Source organism: Ostrinia nubilalis, chromosome 30 (genome assembly GCF_963855985.1).
Source record: "Ostrinia nubilalis chromosome 30, ilOstNubi1.1, whole genome shotgun sequence".
In the NCBI taxonomy this organism is placed as follows: domain Eukaryota; kingdom Metazoa; phylum Arthropoda; class Insecta; order Lepidoptera; family Crambidae; genus Ostrinia; species Ostrinia nubilalis.
Genome location: NC_087117.1, coordinates 7107197 through 7130497, shown reverse-complemented (window position 1 = coordinate 7130497; position 23301 = coordinate 7107197). Strand labels below are relative to the sequence as shown.

At 43.8% G+C, this 23301-nt stretch overlaps 1 protein-coding gene across 1 annotated transcript in view; it reads left to right on the top strand.

The window, feature by feature from the left end:
- Positions 1 to 23301, top strand: part of LOC135085960 (spectrin beta chain, non-erythrocytic 1) — a 176269-nt gene that overhangs the window by 28090 nt on the left and 124878 nt on the right. Inside the window, exons 6-20 of the mRNA XM_063980744.1 lie at positions 1093 to 1250; positions 3891 to 4006; positions 4957 to 5069; positions 5733 to 5920; positions 7344 to 7482; positions 9289 to 9375; positions 10035 to 10165; positions 10653 to 10875; positions 12482 to 12687; positions 16020 to 16108; positions 17355 to 17508; positions 18413 to 18548; positions 20099 to 20311; positions 21961 to 22107; positions 22993 to 23163. Of these exons, the coding sequence (XP_063836814.1) occupies positions 1093 to 1250; positions 3891 to 4006; positions 4957 to 5069; positions 5733 to 5920; positions 7344 to 7482; positions 9289 to 9375; positions 10035 to 10165; positions 10653 to 10875; positions 12482 to 12687; positions 16020 to 16108; positions 17355 to 17508; positions 18413 to 18548; positions 20099 to 20311; positions 21961 to 22107; positions 22993 to 23163 (2271 nt within the window). The remainder of the gene's footprint in view (positions 1 to 1092; positions 1251 to 3890; positions 4007 to 4956; positions 5070 to 5732; positions 5921 to 7343; positions 7483 to 9288; positions 9376 to 10034; positions 10166 to 10652; positions 10876 to 12481; positions 12688 to 16019; positions 16109 to 17354; positions 17509 to 18412; positions 18549 to 20098; positions 20312 to 21960; positions 22108 to 22992; positions 23164 to 23301) is intronic.

The following is a 23301-nucleotide window of genomic DNA, read 5'->3' as shown; positions in this document are numbered from 1 at the left end:
TTTATGTACTTTCTTTAAATAAGTTCTTATCTGACGGATTAGGCTAAGCCTCGCTACCTATCACGTTGTCAAGGTCCCGTTATCAATTTGTAATTAAAATTCTTGTTGCCAAAACTCGAAATATCCGTGACATTGAATACCTATCTGTCTACAACAGTGGTTCTTAGCCGGTGGTCCGCGGAGCACTGGTGGTCCCTGGAGACATTCCAAGTGGTCCACGAAGTGCACTTGCACACCTTGTTTAAAACCACTTTTAACTCATTTTTGCAGTCAAACTGATTTTGACCGATTATGAGGTGGTCCCTGACAAGACAGAATTTTGGTAAAGTGGTCCCTCATGACTTAAAGGTTAAGAACCACTGGTCTACAAGGTAATATTAAGATTTAAGAAGAAGTAATGATATTATATTAGAAATTGTTTCCTCATCAGACAGATAGTTTTGACCGTTCCAACCCCTTGCCAGACAATCATTTTAGGGTAGACGCCAAAGCCACGATGACACAAACTTTATATGATGCACCAACGACAAACGTTGACAAACTTTCAGCTTTTATAAAATAACGTAGGTCTGGCGTTCACTAGCTCTTAGTCCACATTAGATATTGAAAGGATAAAACCGACCACAAACGACACCGATCTGTGGTCCAAATGCAATAAAAATACAGGGTGTATTTTTTTAACAGATTTTAGTCGGTTCGATTCCCGGGTGTTGCAAGCAAATTTTTGGAAATCTTTGAAGGCAGATCTGTTTCTTTTAAAAAATAAAGGAATGTTTTCTTTGAGTAAAATTTTCTATCTACAGTTTTAAGAGTACTTTTCCTCCAGGTGGCATTTCAAAATCCCACCCTGTATACCTATATAGATGTATTAACGGCAAAAATTAAAAGCAAAGAGAGTCAGTCGAGGATGATGAATTTTTAGACGTTAAGATTATTTATTCACCGAAACAAGATAAAACATAGGTCCTTCCTTTTTATTTATTATTATTGCTACAATCGCCACTGGTTTCGAATCGGCAGTCCAACACCGACCATTGGTTCTTGATCTATTGTCATTTGTCATAGAGAAATAACGTGTTTTCTCCTCCCCAGGACGAAGAAAATGAGTCCTCAGAGAAGAAGTCCGCCAAGGACGCGCTACTCCTGTGGTGTCAACGGAAGACCAGTGGATACCACGGCGTGCACATCCACAACTTCACCGACTCCTGGCGTTCAGGACTCGGGTTCAACGCGCTTATACACGCGCACAGGTACATAACAAAACAGTGTATACATGAGCACAGGTACCACTCGATAAGGGTACAGGTATCAACTGTATACACATGCGAAAACATGTAAATGGTGTATAGTTTCTTAAGCAGTGGTTTTTAGTCTGTTATTGTTTCACTGTATGTTTTCCAAACAAAAAAGGTACAGCGCACAGGTACCACTTGACACAAGCATAGGTACAAGTTCACAGGTACAAACTGTATACACACCGGCACAGTACAAATGTTGTATACATCTATACCAGAATAAATACAAATGAGTAAGTCATCTTCATAGAAACGCACAAAATTTAGCGTGAATTAGCGGTGAGGTGCGCTAAATTTTGTCAGTGTGTGTGTGCGCGCCGCATACGTATTGGCGCGCTCACATACAAACCGCGCTCGGGCTTTACTATGAAGATGACCTACTCATTTGTATTTACTCTGGTATTACACTTTAAAATTTCGACGGGTTCATCCAGTGTCTAAGTAGCTCAGTTGGAAGAGCAGTCGCCCGGCAAGCGGAAGGTCGTGGGTTCAATTCCGCCTTAGGCAGTTCTATTTTTTCAAGTCTATACAGTGTGAGTCACGTTAAAGTGTACATATGAAAAAAGATGAAACTAGACCTATTTTTATCGACAAAAAAGAGGTCAAAATTTTTTTGAGATTTTTTTTTAATTTTTTATAGATTTTTTTTCCTTCCAATTACTTATTGTAAAGAAAACGTAATAACTTTTGAACTAAGCGGTATATCCTGATAAAATAAAAACAGTAATAATGCTAAATAACAGGCAATACTAAAAAAATACATAAAATACACAAAAAAGGCCAACAAATAATAAAAAATGATATTTTTTTTTTTAAATCTGCTTTAAAATTCGTGTTTTTTTGGTTATTTGATAAATTTCTCCAAAAAATGCCCCCATAACAGATGGTTTTTATTACTTTGTATTATTCTCTATCGTATTATCTTTGTAAAACCAAAAATCGCATGTCTCTATCCCTATCACAACGTTTGCAATGATCGTTTGAACTAAGCCTCTCCGGGCGCGCCATTCAACGCTTCGTTAACAACGAAACTGAAAATGGCTCTAGATTTGTTATTTTGATAAAGACAAGCTAGATTTCAAATAAAAACAAAAGATTTCGAAGTAAAATAAGCATTTTAGTTAAAATTAAAATTGTCTCTAACTGTAGCTGAGAATAATGTTGTGGCAGGCCTTTGTTCAAACGATCATAGCAAATGTTGTGATAGGGATAGAGACATGCAATTTTTGGTTTTACGAAGGTAATACGATAGAGAATAATACAAAGTAATAAAAACCACCTGTTATAGGGGCATTTTTTGGAGAAATTTATCAAATAACCAAAAAAACACGAATTTTAAAGCAGATTTTTTTCAAAAAGTATTGTTGTAAAGAAAACGTAATAACTTTTGAACTAAGCGGTATATCCTGATAAAATAAAAACAGTAATAATGCTAAATAACAGGCAATACTAAAAAAATACATAAAATACACAAAAAAGGCCAACAAATAATAAAAAATGATATTTTTTTTTTTAAATCTGCTTTAAAATTCGTGTTTTTTTGGTTATTTGATAAATTTCTCCAAAAAATGCCCCCATAACAGATGGTTTTTATTACTTTGTATTATTCTCTATCGTATTATCTTTGTAAAACCAAAAATCGCACGTCTCTATCCCTATCACAACATTTGCTATGATCGTTTGAACAAAGGCCTGCCACAACATTATTCTCCGCTACAGTTAGAGACAATTTTAATTTTAACTAAAATGCTTATTTTGCTTCGAAATCTTTTGTTTTTATTTGAAATCTAACTCGTCTTTATCAAAATAACAAATCTAGAGCCATTTTCAGTTTCGTTGTTAACGAAGCGTTGAATGGCGCGCCCGGAGAGGCTTAGTTCAAACGATCATTGCAAACGTTGTGATAGGGATAGAGACATGCAATTTTTGGTTTTACGAAGGTAATACGATAGAGAATAATACAAAGTAATAAAAACCACCTGTTATAGGGGCATTTTTTGGAGAAATTTATCAAATAACCAAAAAAACACGAATTTTAAAGCAGATTTTTTTCAAAAAGTATCATTTTTTATTATTTGTTGGCCTTATTTATGTATTTTATGTATTTTTTTAGTATTGCCTGTTATTTATCATTATTACTGTTTTTATTTCATCATGATATACCGCTTAGTTTAAAAGTTAGTACGTTTTCTTTACAATAAGTAATTTAAAGAAAAAAAATTCTATAAAAAATTTAAAAAAAATCTCAAAAAATTTTTGACCTCTTTTTTGTCGATAAAAATAGGTCTAGTTTCATCTATTTTCATATGTACACTTTAACGTGACTCACACTGTATAAAAGAAAGTCGTGTTAGTTACTCCACTTATAACTCAAGAACGGCTGAACCGATTTAGCTGAAAATTGTCAGGGAGGTAGTTTAGAGCCAGGAGAAGGACATAGGATACTTTTTATCCCGTTCGAAATTAAAAAAAAGTCTGCTTATTTATTGCCATTAAGGCGGAACAAAGTTCGCCGGGTCAGCTAGTTATTTATAATTTTCAAATGATTTAATTTCGTTTTTTTGTTAATATTAATTTATTTGTTTTGTCCCTTAGGCCCGATCTTTTCCGCTGGTCGGAAGTGCCGGTGGCGGAACCGGTGGAGACCCTGAATCACGCCTTCGATGTCGCGCACAAACATCTGGGCATCCCGCGCCTGCTCGATGCTGAGGGTAAGCAATTTGAACTTTATTGGCAAATGATAAAGCTCCAAATCCATGGTGAATTCGTGATCGACTTGCCGCTTAATGATTGTCAATGAGGGCTATCGTTTTAGCGCTCACCAGTTAGCGCCACTGTAGAGTACGGTCCTGCCACTTGCTAGTAGCGAAGACAGTGGCTGGCGCCAACTTGTGAGCGCTAAAGTGGTAGGAGGACTATCGCATTTGCACTCATCAAGATGGCGCCACTGTAGAGTAAGGTCCTGTCAATCGCCAGGGGTGCCAACTGTTAAGTATAAAAACGATAGCCCTTATTATCAGACGCAGGTTAGCGTACCGTCCCTACATTGTCGACATTCCACCAGCTCGCACCAAGCGTTTCGACGACTCGTTTATATTGCGAACAGCTAGGGACTGGAATTCGCTGCCTGCTGCTGTATTTCCTGAACACTAATCCGGGCGTTTTCAAGGCGAGAGTGAATAGGCACTTACAGAGCAGATAAAATATGTATCATCCTAGACTGCATCTCACTTAAAACACCAGGTGCGATTGCGGTCAAATACCTGCCTTGTCTAGCATAAAAAAATAATAAAAAAAAAGATTTTCAACTGTATCGTGAAGAAATAAAGTAATAAGCATAGACATCACTTGATTGACACATCAAGTTACTATAAAATGTGTCGTTAATCGATTTTTAACCTTGTTGTAAGGGGGTAAAGTTCGATTGTTGCCTTGTTGATTTTAAACCGTATTAGAAAGGGATAAAGTTCAAAATCTAATAAAAAAATTCATCAATTTGTGACAGTCAACCTGTCGTAATATCTTACTAAATTACTAACCAATCGAATTTGAACCTGATTGTAAAGAGATAAAGTCCAAAAACTTGACACAAAAAGACTTCAAAGGACTTTGAACCTTATTATACAGACACAAAGCTCAAAATTGAACAAATTGTTTGCAGACGTGGACACGACCCGCCCTGACGAGAAGTCTGTGATGACGTACGTAGCGAGCTACTACCACACCTTCGCGCGAATGAAGAACGAACAGAAGAGCGGCAGGAGGATCGCTAACGTAAGTACTATTTTACTCACACAACCTTCAAAATGTACCCCTCTTTCCTCCTAAAAACTTATTTTCTGACTTCCCTTTCCAAGGATTTCCCCACCTACAATATCCCTAGAACTCCTCAGAACCCGCCTAAAATACAGGGTGTCCCAGAATGGGTGAATCAAACTGCTAGGGGAGGTAGCTCTACTAATGTACCTACTACCCTAAAAATATTTTAAAAAAAAATTCAGTTCGGATTTTTTTTTAAACAAAGTGCTCTAAACTCGAAATCTAGTCATTATTTTCAAAAGTTTGTTTACAGATAAACGAAGCGATCATGTACAGTTAATATTAGTAAGAAAAAAGTACAAATAAACTCCAAACGCAGCAATTATAGCCAGATACTTAGGCAAAGCTGATTTATTTTAACTTTTAAAAAAAATTTTTTTTTGAAAAAGTTAAATATGGGGTTTAATTTTTGTTTTTTCATATTTTTAGGGATAGTACATTAGTAGAGCTACCTCCCCTAGATGTTTGATTCACCCATTCTGGGACACCCTGTATAGCCATACTCCAATGATCTGCCAACAGCATTGTTTCGCGTTTTCTTTAAGTACTTGACTCCTGGCAATTTGTACTCTCACTTCTAAGAATTCCTTTAAAAATGTATTTTTTTTCTTCCACCAGATCATAGGCCAGCTGATGGACTGCGACGGCCTGAAGACGGAGTACGGGCGCCTCATCTCAGCACTGCTTGAGTGGATCCGGCTTAAGATTCAGGAGCTCAACGACCGGGAACTCCCCAACTCGTTAGATGGCATACAGCGGCTGTTGCTGGCTTTCAAACAGTACAGAACCGTCGAAAAGCCACCGAAGTAAGTGAAAGAAAGAAAGAAAGATACATTTATTACAATGGACATCACACAAATACAGGCAATTACATAGACATGACAGTGGCACATAATAATGGAAGAAGAAAAAAATAAAAACAACAGTAAACTGAGCAGTGCCACCCATCCACCAACAAGATGCCCACTGCAACGGGACCCCACTCAGCATATGCCGTGGCCCACGGTGACGAAGGCCACGGCGCTGGTTTTCAGTGTGCCCCATGCCGAGTGAGGGTCACGGACCATTGGTAAAATAAATAAAATAGTAAGCTGCATAATATTTTCTAAACATACATAAATAGTAATATTAGTGCAAGTAGAGCTAACTGTTCCTTCAGGCAGTACAGGAGTTTAATGATGCCCAAGATGCTCATAGAACCGCAAAGGTACGGGAATATTCCCACTCTCGTTCCCACTGCTGCAACTTCTGTGTAGCCAGGATTTTTAGCTTAAGCATCTGCTGCCTAACTCGCTGGATGGCATACAGCGGCTGTTGCTGGCTTTCAAGCAGTATAGAACCGTGGAGAAACCACCGAAGTAAGTGCACGTAGAAATAACAGTTCCTTCAGGCAGCACAGGAGTTTAATGATGCCCAAAATGGTCATAGAACCGCCAAGGAACGGGAATATTCCCACTCTCATTCCCACCGCTGCAACTCCTGTGTAGCCTGGATTTACAGCTTGAACATCTGCTGCCTAACTCGCTGGATGGCATACAGCGGCTGTTGCTGGCTTTTAAACAGTATAGAACCGTGGAGAAACCGCCGAAGTAAGTGCACGTAGAAATAACAGTTCCTTCAGGCAGCACAGGAGTTTAGTAATGCCCAAGAAAGAGCTCATAGAACCGCTAAGCTACGTTAATTTTCCCACTTTCGCCGCTGCAACTCCTATGTAGCCAGAATCTACAGCTTGACAAAATTCCAACCAGTGAATCGACCAAAGCAGTAGTCTTGGTGTTTCACTCCACCTCTCAGTCCTTATGTTGTAACTCCTGTGCTATAGCCAGTATCTATAGATTGACAAACTCAACCAGTGAGGGCTACCAAAACGGTGACCTCAGTGTTATTGATATAATTTTAGCCTTGACCATCGTCAAGTCTTACAGTTTTGAATTTCAAGCACCCTTGAAAATATTGTCCTGTAATTTAAAGTACACTAGGTAATGATCATCACTTACCATCAGGTGAGATATAGGCCAAGAGCTTCCTCGTTGTGGATAAAAAATAACACCTGGATGACGAATGTTCAAAAGAACATGGATCATGGAAGTATTGGGACTTCACGAACAAAACGTTCATGATAGAATCAAATGGCGGCGCATGATTGGGAAAGCCGACCCCGCGCAAGGCGAGGCAGAAGAAGAAGAAGAATTTAAACTGCATAATCTAATCATATGCGTCCTTTTTCAGGTACAAAGAGCGCTCGGAGATCGAAGCCCTGTTCTTCCACATCAACACGATGCAGAAGAGCCTGGTGGGTGAAACCTGGGCGCCGCTCGAGGGCCAGCTGCCTCAAGACTTGGAGAGAGCCTGGCAGCAACTCGAACAGGTTAGGACATGCAGTTTTATCCCTTTGTTTCCAAGTAGAGCCTAGGTCCTGGTGAGAGTCAGTCGGAGGTTTAGCAGGACCGGACTTGGAGATTTATTCCTTTGTTTCAATGCCGAGTAACTGTCTAAGACCTGGAGAGGACTTGGCAACAGGTGGAACATTTGAGAACCTGGAGATTCCTTTAGTTAATGCCGAGCAACTGTCTAAGACCTGTAGCAATATTGTGCTAACCTAGACGGTTAGTTAGTCTGTGTCTGTGGCTTCGTCTCAAACCTGGAAAGAGCCGGGTCGTACCCTGGAGGAGTTGGGAACCTAAAAACTTGGGGAATGGTGGATCCCCTCGGGTCGTCCGCTAATGTAGCACAGGTCACTAGTGCGCCGCCACGGGCCTCAGGCTCCTAAAGTAAGTCAAGACCTGGAGCAAGACTGCTACCTGAGAAAATGTACTCTAGTATCAATTTAGAAGGAGTAAGACCTGGCTAGACCCTGGCAGCAGATGAGAACTGTTTCCATCGAGATGGAAGTCTTAGATCTGGAGTGGGCCTGGTAACTGCACTAGCAGGTCATGACTTGAAGATTTATTCTTTTGTCATATGCGGAGTTACTTTCTAAACCCTGGAGAGATATTAACAGTAGCTGCAATAGGTGACAACCTGGTGATTTCTTTGGTAAATGCAGAGTTACTGTCTTAGACCTGGAGCGTGTCGAACGGAGATTTAGCAGGTCAGGACTTGAAAATTTATTCCTTTGTAATATGCAGAATTGCAGAGTAACTGTCTTAGACCTGGAGAGGGTTTGGCTGCTGCTGGAACAGGTCAAGACTTGGAAATTTGTTCATTTGTTTCATGCAAAGTAACTCTAAGACCTGGAGAGAGCTTGGTTACTGCTAGGCAGGTGAGATCACAAGGTACTGGCTATCTTACCTCCAACTGTCGAAACATAACAACAATGCTTTTAACATCAATGTTATGGTGACAGACTTAGATGCTTTAGCTCTACCATAAAATCGAGCAGAAAATTTGGCCTGGAAAGGGCCTGGTAACCTATAGTCTTTTTCACGTAAGATGATCCGTATGACACTTCAAGGTTATCCATATTACGCATACTACATATGCAGAATATTTTTGAAAAAATATTTGTATTTTATTAGCAATATAATTAAAAAAAAATAACTACCTTGTCTTGAAATATATAGTAAAATCTGTGTCTATTGATTATATTTTAATTAAATACGATGTAAAAATATTATTTATTTCATGTACGCAATGTGTGAAACGGAATAGTTTAGTGCTGGGGTATTTCTTGTATAATAAAATCGATTATTTCCGCGGTTCATTAATCGATTGCAGTGAATACTTAGTTATTAAAAACATCACAAAAATCAACTATATTTTTCGATTATTGACTTTAATAAACGCATTAAAAATAAATTAATGGTTTTTAATTTAAAGAAACAGAACCAGTACTTTTTAGGAATCGTTTTTTTGAACATGAACCATGAAATTTGAATATTATCAATAAAAAATTGTTACAATAATATTTGTAATTGTAAAAAACATGTTTTTTGTTAAATAACACCTATACAAAATATTTCTCTAAAAGTAGGTTTTACTAACTCTTCGAAAATAATCGATAGATAAATCGCTATGGTTTAGTTATGTGACATCTCTAAATCTTTCAAACTCGAAACGTCATACGGATCATCTTAGGTGAAAAAGACTATAACTGTCTTTCTTTGAAGTCCTTTGTATTTTTTGTGTCCAATCAAGTTTATTATATCATATTATATTCTGTATGTTTTTCCAGGCGGAGCACGCGCGTGAAATAGCGCTGAGGACAGAACTGCTGCGGCAGCAGAGATTGGAACAACTGAACTACAAATTCAACACCAAGGTAAGCCACTCGATAGCTTGCTTCTGACTGATGCCTGTTTTCACCATCAATCCCTATTTGTAACTTACCCCTATGGTAACACATAACAGAAATTTTGTTTTTATAGAGGTCACTTAAAAAGTAGGGATTGATGGTGAAAACGGGCATGAGTTTCTTGCGCTGCTCCTCAGCACTGGCCCATTTGTTATGAAGGAAGAACTTCTTAGATCACTTGTATTAGAGGCCGGTAGATCTATTCTCATAAATAAAACACTGAATACTCAACGTTCACACTATATTGCCTTATTTTAAATACAATTCATCACTTAGCACAAAAGCGCGGGGAGTCGTCTCCGCGCGTCCCTCTATTCTGACGTTTGATTCTCGTGTGACATTGACATTACGTCAATGTCACTATGACAGCAGCTCATTGGCTATAACGATACCGCTATTTTAACGTTTTAGATTTTTGACAATTAACACTTGCAAAATCAATAATAATAATAAATATCCTTAGACATTTTACACTGCGCTTCTAGTCCCAAACTAAGCAAAGCTTGTACTGTGGGTACTAGACAACGGATATAAACATACTTAAATACTTTTTTTTTTGTAAATACATACTTATTATACATAGAAAATTTACAATGGATTCTTTGATTGTGTGTTGTTTCCCGCAGAGTGTACTCCGCAAAGGCTACCTGAAGGAAATGATCCAGGTGCTCTCAGACCCGCGCTACGGATCCAACCTGGCGCAGGTCGACGCCACCGTCAAGAAACACGAGGCTATCTCCGCGGATATACTCGCCAGGTGAGCGAAAGAAGACCCCTTTTTTTGACGCGGAGGAAATTCGTTGCGCACCGTCACATTTGCCGAGGGACAAGATGGTGTGTGGGACTCCCGACGCCCTGAAAAGGGCGCTGCTACGTCCTGAAAAGGACGGGGTATACCCACTATAACCTCCGTGGCGTTCCGTCATCGCCCCAGTAGAAAAATCGCTAGTATCCGGCCTTCCATTTGAATTCCGCGCGCGACAGAAAGAGGACCCCTGAAGGACCATAAAAAAAGCCATCAGGAATATCTTAAGAACTCGTTTTGTCTTCTCTCGTCCATTCCACTGTAAGCCGCCAGCTCTCTGCTGGATCTCAGATTAAAAGGCGAGTCCCATTCCAGGCATAAAGTATGAACTTTAATAAATCTAAATGTTGGAATTTTTGTTAATGTAAGACTTACATTATCAAAAATTAATCGTTTTTTAAATATTGTAATCATCCTAACAAAATCGTTTTCTATCCAGAACGGAACGTTTCGAAGACCTATCCGCTATGGCAGCAGAACTAGTTCGCGAGAACTACCACGGCGCCGAAGCTGTCTCACGGACTGAACAAGCTGTCTTACAGCGCTGGAGGGAACTGCTGGAACTTCTGGAGAAACACAGAAGCCAGCTGGCCAAGTTGGCTCACCTCATGGCGTTGTTGAGGGAAGCAGACACCATTGGACAGACTTTGCAAGAGATGAAGGTGAGTTTATACCATCCAGTGTAGAATCAGCTGTCTTAAAGCGCTGGAGGGAACTGCTTGAACTTCTGGAGAAGCACAGGAGCCAACTGGCCAAGTTGGCTCACCTTATGGCGCTCTTAAGAGAAGCAGACACCATTGGACAGACTTTGCAAGAGATGAAGGTGAGTTTATACCATCCAGTGTAGAACTAGCTGTCTTACAGCGCTGGAGTGAACTCCTGGAACTTCTGGAGAAGCACAGGAGCCAACTGGCCAAGTTGGCTCACCTTATGGCCTTGTTGAGGGAAGCAGACACCATTGGACAGACTTTGCAAGAGATGAAGGTGAGTTTATACCATCCAGTGTAGAACTAGCTATCTTACAGCGCTGGAGGTAATTGCTGGAACTTCTGGAGAAGCATAGGAGTCAGCTGGCCAAGTTGGCTCACTTTATTTATTTATTTAATAACAATCTTAGCTCTAACATTACAGGTTACCCCAATGCGATAGAGTAGATTAATTAGTACATATTTAACAATTAAGATTGCCTTGCTTGATTTATGGCCTTGCTGAGGGAAGCAGACACCATTGGACAGACTTTGCAGGAGATGAAGGTGAGTTTATACCATTCAGGAAAGAACAAGACGTTTTACAGCGCTGGAGATACTGCTGGAAGTCTTTGAGAAGCACTGGCTAGGTTTACTTACCTTTAATGGTGTCGTGAAGGGAACCATTGCACAGAAACCTCTATCCAGTTCAAATAAAAGTCTATATCGTTGGAGCAAACGTCTGGTACTCAAGATTTGTGTGGTAAATGATTGCGTCATGTGCAATACCGTTGCTGACAGAATACTAAAGTGATACAGGAATGTAGGATTTTTAGAGGATAAACTACATGACCATTTCAATGGTTTCGAGGAATGGTCATGTCACCTCTAGAGTTTCCAGGTGTATGTCTGCCATTTAGGATAAAATATCCAGCCAAATTAAGCACCGAGTCCGGTTTTTCTGTTTTTGGACCTGGCAAGGCAACACTAGTCACGTCACATACCAAGTCAGCGTTGTGGTATACTTTATCATGTCAATGCTGGAGGCCTTTTTGGCACACTTTTATAGTCTGGTCTGCGAGCACATAGAAGTTTGTCCAAGCTACCCATCCTTATCGCTCGCGCGTAATTATGTTGCTGTCGCGCTCGCACACTCACTGCGGGCGCCCGTCGCACAGTCGCGACAGCAATATAATTACGCGCGAGCGATAAGGATGGGTAGCTTGGGGTCATTGGCCAAAATTCTACGTGCTCGGCGACCGGACTTTAACTGATTTCTCTTTCTTTTTACAAGCTTTATATTGACTTCACTTGTTAGTATGTGTGGGACAAATCTTGCAACTGAATTTAAGAACAGTTCTTCTCAACCGATTGAGCTGAAATATTCTTATGTAAGTACGATGACAATGCAATATTATGGTACTATTGAGCTGGTCTGATGATGGAGTCAGGAGGTGGCCATAGGAACTCCTAAGCGAAACGGCGGAAACTTATTTTTTTCGTTTTAGTACAACTGCATTTCAGAATAAAGCTTGTTTTTAAAAAAGTTTTTGTTTTTAATTATAATTTTTCTAATCCTCAGGCCCAGTTCCAATCCGAAGAAGTAGGCCGGCACCTGGTAGACGTGGAGCGTCTGTTACAAGCGCACGCGTTACAAGAGCTCCAACTAGGCGCCGTCGACGAGGGCATCCGCCGCCTGGTCCGGCAGGGCGCCGCCGCCGACGGCCCGCAGCCGCCGCGGGCCCAGCTCGCGCGCCAGCTGCGGGCGCTCGAGGACGCGCTGGACAGGTGACTGACGCTGGACAAGAGACTGACGTGCTGCACAGGCTCTAGGAGACCAATGTGTCTAGATGACGGACAGGTGACTGGCCGGGGTGTCTAGATGCTGGACAGCTGACTGACATGCTGGACAGGTGACTGACGTGCTGGACAAGTGACGCTTTGGACGGGCTCTAGGAGACCAAGGTGTTTTGATGCTGGACAGGTGACTGGCCGGGGTGTCTAGATGCTGGACAGGTGACTGACGCTGAAGTGTCTTAGATGCTGGACAGGTGACTGACATTGAAGTGTCCTGGATGACGGACAGGAGCCTGACACAGAAGTGTCTTAGATGCTGGACAGGTGACTGACGCTGAAGTGTCTTAGATGCTGGACAGGTGACTGGCGCTCTAGACAGGTGACTGACGCAAGGATCTCAGGGTGTCTAGATGCTGGACAGGTGCCTGACCTGGTGGACGTGGAGCGTCTGTTACAAGCGCACGCGCTACAAGAGCTCCAACTAGGCGCCGTCGACGAGGGCATCCGCCGCCTGGTCCGGCAGGGCGCCGCCGCCGACGGCCCGCAGCCGCCGCGGGCCCAGCTCGCGCGCCAGCTGCGGGCGCTGGAGGACGCGCTGGACAGGTGACGACAGGGGACTGACGCGCTGGACAGGGGACTGGCGGGGACTGACGCGCTGGACAGGGGACTGACGTGCTGGACAGGTGACCGACATGCTGGACAAGTGACTGACGTGCTGGACAAGTGACTGACGCTAGGAGCCCAGGGTGTCTAGATGCTGGACTGCCAGGGTGTCTAGAGGTGACTGATGCGCTGGACAGGTGACTTGATGCCAGTCTTCACCATCAATCCCTAATTGGTAGTAATTTTAAGAGACCCTATGAAAACAAAATTCCTGTTATATGTTACCATAGGGGTCACTTAAAAATTAGGGGTCGATGGTGAAAACGGGCATTACTAGGTCCTCTGTTTTAGGAACACGTGGAAATCCTTAGGGGAGCTTTTGTCTAAATGCCAAATGACTGGCTGAAACAAACGAACACCTATATTTACTTCTATCAGTTATCTATTCTGTAGTCAGTACAAAGCAGCTGGGAAACACTGAAGGGTACATAGCTAGGCTAGACGCTGGACAGGTGACTGACGCTAGGAGCCCAGTATGTCTAGATGCTGGATAGGTGACTGACCTAGGAGCCCAAGGTGTCTAGCTAGTGACTGACGATGCGAGCCCAGGGTGTATAGACGCTGGACAGATGGCTGACATTGGACAGCTGCCTGACCTGGTGGACGTGGAGCGTCTGTTGCAAGCGCACGCGCTGCAAGAGCTCCAACTAGGCGCCGTCGACGAGGGCATCCGCCGCCTGGTCCGGCAGGGCGCCGCCGCCGACGGCCCGCAGCCGCCGCGGGCCCAGCTCGCGCGCCAGCTGCGGGCGCTCGAGGACGCGCTGGACAGGTGACTGACATGCTGGACAGGGGACTGACGGGGACTGACGCGCTGGACAGGGGACTGGCGGGGGACTGACGCGCTGGACAGGGGACTGGCGGGGACTGACGCGATGGACAGGGGACTGACGCGATGGACAGGGGACTGGCGGGGACTGACGCGATGGACAGGGGACTGACGCGATGGACAGGGGACTGACGCGCTGGACAGGGGACTGGCGGGGACTGACGCGCTGGACAGGGGACTGACGCTGGACAGTGGACAGGGGAATGAAGCTGGACAGGGGACTGGCGAGGACTGACGCGCTGGACAGGTGACTGACGCTGGAAAGTGGACAGGGGAATGAAGCTGGACAGGGGACTGGCGAGGACTGACGCGCTGGACAGGTGACTGACGCTGGAAAGTGGACAGGGGACTGACGCTGGACAGGGGAAGGTGTCTAGACGCTGGACAGGGGACTGACGTTAGAAGCCTAAGGTGTCTAGACACTGGACAGGGGACTGACGCTGGACAGTGGACAGGGGACTGACGCGCTGGACAGGGACTGACGCTGGACAGTGGACAGGGGACTGACGCGCTGGTCAGGTGACTGACGGACAAGGGACTGACGCACCACAGGGGACTGACGCGCCACAGGGGACTGACGCTCTGTTGCAAGCGCACGCGTTACAAGAGCTCCAACTAGGCGCCGTCGACGAGGGCATCCGCCGCCTGGTCCGGCAGGGCGCCGCCGCCGACGGCCCGCAGCCGCCGCGGGCCCAGCTCGCGCGCCAGCTGCGGGCGCTGGAGGACGCGCTGGACAGGTGACGACAGGGGACTGACGCGCTGGACGGGGGACTGACGCTGGACACTGGACAGGGGACTGACGCGCTGGACAGGGGACTGGCGGGGACTGACGCTGGACAGTGGACAGGGGACTGACGCGCTGGACAGGTGACGACAGGGGACTGACGCGCTGGACAGGTGACGACAGGGGACTGACGCGCTGGACAGGGGATTGACGCGCCACAGGTGACAGGGGACTAACACTGGACAGTAGACAGGGGACTGACGCGCCACAGGTGACAGGTCACTGACACTGGACAGGGGACTGACGCTGGACACTGGACAGGGGACTGACGCGCCACAGGGGACTGACGCGCTGGACAAGGGACTGACAGTGGACAGGGGACTGACGCTGGACAGTAGACAGGGGACTGACGCTGGACAGGGGACTGGCGGGGACTGACGCGCTGGACAGGGGACTGACGGGGACTGACGCGCTGGACAGGTGACGACAGGGGACTGACGCGCTGGACAGGGGACTGACATGCTGGACAGGGGACTGACGCGCCGCAGGGGACTGACAGACAGGGGACTGGCTGGACAGGGGACTGACACTGGACAGAGGACTGGTTGGACAGGGGACTGACGCTGGACGGAGGACTGGTTGGACAGGGGACTGACGCTGGACAGGTGACTGACTCTCTGTACAGGGGACTGACTGGACATTGGACTGACGCTGGACAGCCCAGACAAGCTGCGCGAAAATCGAATCCGTTGGAACTCCCAAAAGACTTTTTGACCATCTTTTGACATAAAAACAGTCACATTTTGCAATCTGTCTAGGAAGGCAGAGCGCGTAATAATATACGGGAGGCTTCCAGCAGCTTGCATGATGCTTTCGACGGGTCAACTACTTTTGGTAACTCGAAGCACGAATTTTCTACTTTTGGTAACTCGAAGCACGAATGTTCTTCTTTTGGTAACTCAAAGCTCGAATGTTCCACTTTTGGTAACTCAAAGCACGAATGTTCCACTTTTGGCAACTCAAAAGCACGAATGTTCTACTTTTGGTATCTCCATGGAGCTTTCCATATAGATTAGAGAGGTTTTACTAATATTATGTTTTTATTTACAGTCTGGTGGCCGCAGCCAAGGACCGCAAGGCCAGGCTTGAGGACGCGAGAAACTTGTACCAGTTCTTGGAAGACCATGATGAGGAAGAAGGTAAGGTTTTTTATTTCATACGCGTCCAGTAAATTGCAGTTGATTCTGGTCCACATAAACCTTGCTAAAGGAGCATCAAAGAAGAAAATGTCCAAGTTTTTTTACTGGAAAACGCATATTGAAATCTGATTTGAATGGGTAGATTTGTTTAATTTCGTTTTGAAACGTTGGATTTTGGCTTGAATATAAAATACGACTTGATTTAAAAATTCAACTGCATTTAGACGTGATATGAATGAATTTCAATTTGCTTTGATTTGACTTACTCAAAGTCTTTAGTGTCGCGTAGACACGTCGCACAGTGGTCGGCTTTGTATGGGAGAGCGGAAATAATTACATTTTTCAATGTTGTCATGTTTCTTTTCATAATATTGCTTTAAAATGATAAAAAAAATGTTATATAGTGCAATGTCTATGTTTTAATACAAAACAGAAATTAATAACAAATTAGTCATTTTTTTATCAGGTCTAAAACTTCTTGGTTTAGAACTAAACATTTTTTGCTGATTTTACTTCTAAATTTATCAATGGATCAGATGAAGCCAGAAGAATGTTCATAATATCCTCATTTGCACCGAGAGTACCTACTCTCTCATCCCCGTCTCGTCATATCCAATCACTTAACCTCATTAGATAAATAAATCGTATGACAAGGGTAGCAGATATTAGCAGCTAATTTATAATAGGCTAGTTACTAGAAGGACTAAGGAATCTTTTGATACATACATCTCCACTAGGATCGACAAGGCAAAAAAGTTATGGTCCAAGAAAAGCAATAATTTCGAATATAAAAGAGTGTCTTTTATATAGGTCAAGTAGGACATGACGACAGCAGTTATTTGCAAAATATATTTTAAATGTAAATACATAATGCTTCCTAAAAGACAATTAAAAAGAAATATTGTTGATATCATCAATGTCTTAAGAAATACATTCGTAGACATCCGAGCGTAGAAACTACGCTTTAATAAATATTTCGTGTTTGATCAACTTATGACGCATAATTTTCCTATAAAATAACGTTTAATTGATATATTTTTTTGTGATTATGATCCCATAACTATTCTACAATAAGGCTACTATGCTAATTTTAATGAATTAGAACCTTCCAATTTTGGACTTTTTTCCGCTTGCCGACTACTGTGCGTCGTCTCTGTTGTGTGGAGTCAGGTACGAACTTGCACCCTAAGAGATGTAGATCAAGAGTTTCCCTTGTGCTTAATAAATTTTTGTCTTGCTATAACAGGCTGGGTGACAGAGAAACAGCGCATCTGCCGCGCGGACGTCGCAGCGAAGGATCTGCGCGCAGTGCTCGCGCTGCGACACAAACACGCGGCGTTACGTCACGAGATCAGAGCGCGAGACCACGTGGCGCAGAGACACCGCGCCAAGGGACAGAGGTAAATACCTATACCTGCACTACTACCTATAGCTAGACCTGTAGTTCGCAGCAACAGAGAAATTGACACGATGACGATGACAACTATAAGCACATCAATGTATTCTTCATGGGAGCATGAAGACTGTGTGTGTACTCGTAGCATGTATATGAGACTTTTGTTCCCATCCACACATTCACAAAATAAGAAACTCATCTATCATACAAAAAGTTTGGAGACATGTACTGGCTGCTAGGTAGACATCCTGACACCAATTTGGACATGTGGCATACAACTCTGGGGGTCAGCTAGACACTCAAATGTTGAAATCTTGGCAGCGCTACCTGAACAAAGTGTTAAAGATCCTGATCAATGCGCCATGGTTCACACAGAACACGAAAGTGCACGAGTACCTAGAAATCCCAACAGTCAAGGGGGAAATAGCAAGTGCAACCTCTGTATCCTACAAGCAACGTCTTGAGCGACATAGCAATCATCTGGCTACAGAGCTCCTGAATACAAAAAACTGCCTGTTTAGGTTCAGAAGAATAAGATTAGCTTCCATATAAAACTTCCCAGGAAAAAAGCAGGGATCATAGGGACACATTACAGGACGTGTACTCCTTAAAAGTTGAATAAACAACATCAAACCTGATTAAAGCCACTGGGCTGATTGCAGATATTATAATAATAATAATAAAAAATCTATGATATGTACAGGGAACGTTTAATTTTATTATCAAAGCACGGAGATTCTTAGATGAATCTCCGAATCACGCGAGCGTATACCCATACAAATCTTTGCTTGCCTTGTCCGTTCAGCGCGGATACAAATCTTTGCATGTGTTGATCGTCTCAACTCTCGCTGCGCGACCTATAACGAGTAATTACCGGTTATTTATGTATCCATTATTGTTTCTTATAGTCTGATCGACGCCAAGCACCCAAAGAGCGCCGAGATTGAGCGCCGGCTGTCCTCGCTTCAGCAACAGTGGGCAACGCTCAAGGAACTGGACGACGCGCGCGACAAGCAGCTGGCAGACGCCGCCGAGGCGCACCAGGTGAGACACTTGACTCCATCATCAGGCCAGCTCTCGCTGTCCCCACTAGTCTGACCAACGCCAAGCACCCTAAGAGCTAAGGCGTCTGCCTTTGACATGCAGCTGGCAGACGCGGCCGAGGCGCACCAGGTGAGACACTTGGCTCCATCATCAGGCCAGGTTCAGTGGCCAGGTTCCTGGAAAAAAACAGTTCCTGCAAAAAAATTTCTGCAATAAATAGTTCCCGTAAAAAGATCCAGCAAAGAACAGTTCCTGCAAAAACTGTTCCTTTAAAAAACAGTTACTGCAAAAAACAGTACCTGCAAAAACAGTTAGTTTAAAAAACAGTTCCTACAAAAAACGGGAGGTTTCCGTGGAGACACGCCATAAGCCGCCACTGGATTCCAGCATTTCAGCTTCTGATCCGTTAGTAGCAGTCCCCAGTTTCATGGCTGAGGCTTACCAGGTGAGACACTTGGCTCCATCATCAGGCCAGCAGAGTCTTGCTGTCTCCGCTAGTCTGATCTACGCCAAGCACCCTAAGAGCTAAGGCGTCTGCCTTTGACATGCAGCTGGCAGACGCGGCCGAGGCGCACCAGGTGAGACACTTGGCTCCATCATCAGACCTGGTTCAGTGGCCAGGTTCCTGGAAAAAAACAGTTCCTGCAAAAAAAATTTCTGCAATAAATAGTTCCTGTAAAAAGAGTTCCAGCAAAAACAGCTCCTACAAAAACGTTCCTGCAAAAACAGTTCCTTTAAAAACAGTTACTGCAAAAAACAGTCCCTACAAAATAGTTCCTGAAAAACAGTTCCTACAAAAAACGGGAGGTTTCCGTGGAGACACGCCCTAAGCCGCCACTGGATTCCAGCATTTCAGCTTCAGATCCGTCAGTAGCAGTCCCCAGTTTCATGGATGAGGCTTACCAGGTAAGACACTTGGTTCCATCATCAGGCCAGCTCTCGCTGTCCCCACTCTAGTCTGATCAACGCCAAGCACCCTAAGAGCTAAGGCGTCTGCCTTTGACAAGCAGCTGGCAGACACAGCCGAGGCACACCAGGTGAGACACTTGGCTCCATCATCAGCTCAGATGCCGCCTGCTTCAGCAGCAGTGGCTCGCTCAAGGAGCTGGACGACGCGCGCGACCAGGTAAAGGCTCGCTCCCACGGTAATCCAGTAATACGGAATCCAGTAACGCAGGTTCCCACTAAACTGGACTGTCATGTTAACACACGTGTTTGAAATTCTAATGACAAATTCGAACGGATCGGTTTTTGTGGGACACTGCAAATGGGATGTTCGAAGCACGTAAACTAACTAAACGGGATCCTGCAAAAAACAGTATGTCCCCGTGGGAACATGCCTTAAACTGCCACTCAATTTCATTGCAGCTTCAGTCAGCCATATTTGCATCAGGCACCATTTATAACAGAAGCACACACTAAAACATTACACTCCTTTTTGGGTATACTTTCATTTTGGTAACCCCACGAGTCTATTATTGATCAAGTGATAGATTTTGCATAGTCTCTTTCTTCGCAGATGCAATACTCAACGTTTGTTTCATTCACAGTTCTACGGCGACGCGAACGAAGCCGAATCCTGGATGAAGGAGAAGCGAGCGCTGGTTGCGACCGAAGACTGCGGCCGCGACGCTCACGAAGCCGCTGCTTTGTTAGCTCGTCAGAGGGCGCTGCATGACGAGCTCAGAGCTCACGCGGCTGAGCTAGCAGCCTTGGAAGCTAATGCTGAAAGATTGACCGCTAGAGGAATACATACGCTACAGGTGAGATAGGACAGAGCATAAAGTACGCAGAACCGATGGCCTATAAGGCAGCAAGGAGTGGAGGCTACGTACAGGAAAACGCAGCGTGGGACGTCCACCCACAAGAAGGACCGACGACATCATAAAGGTAGCAGGAAGGTGCTGGACGCAGGCCGCTACCAACCGATAAACATGGAAATCATTGGGGGAGACCAATGTTCAGCAGTGGACGTCTTATGGCTGAAAATATGATGATGATGATGAAGTAAGGTAGTTGTAAGGTAGAAGCAAGCTAGTGCTTGCTTGCTAGCCACTAGTATATTAACTTAACTAACAGTGATTGCTGCATGGTGAGCTCACGTAACTGAGCGAGCTAGCTGTCTTGAAAGCTAAAACTAAGTATTACCGCTAGGAAGATAGATACATAGTCTATAGGTGAGATAGGAGAAAAGAACACGCTACAGTTAGGATAGGATACAGGAAGTAGAAGCTACTGTAGGATAGTAGAAGGGAACTAGAAGCAAGTATTAGTGGTTACTGGCTCGACAGAGGGCACTGCATGACGAGCTCAGAGCTCACGCGGCTGAGCTAGCCTCCTTAGAAGCGAATGCTGAGAGATTGACCGTTAGGGGAATACACACGCTACAGGTAAAATAGTAAAAAAGAAGGAGAAACTAGTAGTTACTAGCCCAGCTTAGAGAGCCGAAAATACACCTTTTGTACCCTTTGCACCACCGGCCTGCACCACTGGTGGTGCAAAGGGTATTTTTTAATCCCTTTTACACCACCAATAGTGCCGCCCTACCATTAACTGTAAAACGATTATCTATAATCATATAATATTAATATTATAAAGAGGAAAGATTTGATTGTTTGTTTGTACTGAATAGGCTCCGAAACTACTGGACAGATTTGACAACATAACATAAAAATTAATAACAACCATTCATACCTACATACAAGGAATAATTCCTAAAGTACCAGGGCAACATAATCATAAAGGAGCTATATCAAATTCTTCTTGGTTGACCCGAGAATTAAGCATGTATCATAAAATAGCTCCTTTATGGTTATGTTGCCCTGGTACTTTATTCGTTGTATGTAGGATGTAGGCCCGGGGTATCGTGGGTTTGAAGTGAAATGTTTATAGGCACTTATACACACACAAATTAAAACTTTTAGGTAGGTTATGATTTATTTATAAATACCAATTAAATTATTAAGTATTTTACAGTCTACTACTAGTTTTACAGTCGATGGTAGCACAGCACTATTTGTTGGTGGTGCAAGAGGGATTTAAAAATACCCTTTGCACCACCAGTGGTGCAGGCCAAAAACACTTAAAGTAAAAAACAATCCTGGAAAAGTTGTACAGAATTGTCACTTTTAACATGACCAAATGGCGTAATACATATTTAAGATTCCCATCTTTTAATATCAAAGTTGAAAAGTATTGGTCGTCTAAATAGATTAGTCGTCGCATAAATATGCCTTTCGTTATTTATAGTTGATCGATATAATATCGATCGATTTAGGTTTTGGTTTGTCAGCTAATCACAGGAACTTTTTAATAAAAGTGTATTTTCCGTACTAGCAGTCTTATTTTCCTTTCACATCTAACATAATATTCTTATGACAATAATTCAAAACCCTCTAAATTCTGTCCCCAGCTCCCCACAGAAGTCGAGTCCGCAGCGGCTTTAGAAGAAGAAGAATGGGTCAAGGAATCCCGACTGGTGCCGACAGAAGTCTGGGAGGAGGAGCCCGTGGAGAGACTGGAACATCGCACTGTTACTGAGGAGCGCAGCGTGCCGCAGGTATGTTCATTTATTTATTTAATTGTATATATAAGTTTCCATCCTTCTCGCACATACCGGGATGCCGACATAAGCGACAGTGACAGATATATCCAAGAGCATCTGTGATTATGGGAGGTATACCATCTGTCCCTCTTCCGTAAAGCGTGATGCTGGCACGAGTGAAGGTGATAGATAGACCCGGGAGCATCTGTGAGGTCCCTAGAACGTAATCAGAAGTTGAATCAGAATGTTTTCATCTTTCTCACGCAAAGTGAGATGTTGCCACGAGTGACATCATGGATATTAGTCCATAATGACCGTAACAGATACGGGACTATTCCCACCTCTCGTTCCCACCACTGCAACTCCTGTGTAGCCAGGATCTACAGCTTGACCGCCACAAAAACCCAACCAATGAAGGTCAAGTTAGTCCCGGGGGAAAGTTAAACTGTTATTGGACCCGCAACGAAATTAATCAGAAGAACATAGGAGGAGTTCGAAATTAGGGTTCGACTTCCCTCCATTGCAAAGCGGATGACAGGTGACAAACAAAGGTTTTAAAACCTTTAAGAAAAGATACAACCGTAACAGATAACTTCGAATCCACGTTACATAAACAGCGTATTGAAGTAAGCGCTACTGGAAGGATTCATGGCCAGTCCAAACCGAGGTTTTCCACCATCCAACTATAGTTTCCACCATGCTACGTCTGTACAGTTAACATCTACAGCTCGGTCGCTAAAACCCAGTCAGTAAATGTTAAACAGGCCCAGACGATAGCTTCTAGATTTTAAACGAGTTTAAAACCACCTCTAGTTCCCACCGGAACCCTTTTAACAAATTCTCCATGGCGTCATAGTAAAATTATGGTAATCCCTGATTTAATATGTTCTATTCCTCCAGGTCAAGGCCCTCTACGCTTTCACCGGACAAGGCATATCAATGCAGAAGGGCGAGGTGATGTTCCTCATCAACAAGACCAATCCGGACTGGTGGTCGGTGCGGAAAGCTGACCGGACCGATGGCTTTGTCCCCGCTAATTATGTGCGAGAGATCGAGCCGAGGGTTGTACCGGTGAGTTGAAGAGCGATTGGTGATAGCGTTAAGAATGTTACGTTTGTAAATGTGGGGTGGAGGGAGACAGATTGATGTATAAAAAATATGATAAACTACTCTAAGAACATACAACATTTTATTGAGTACTAAGAGAAA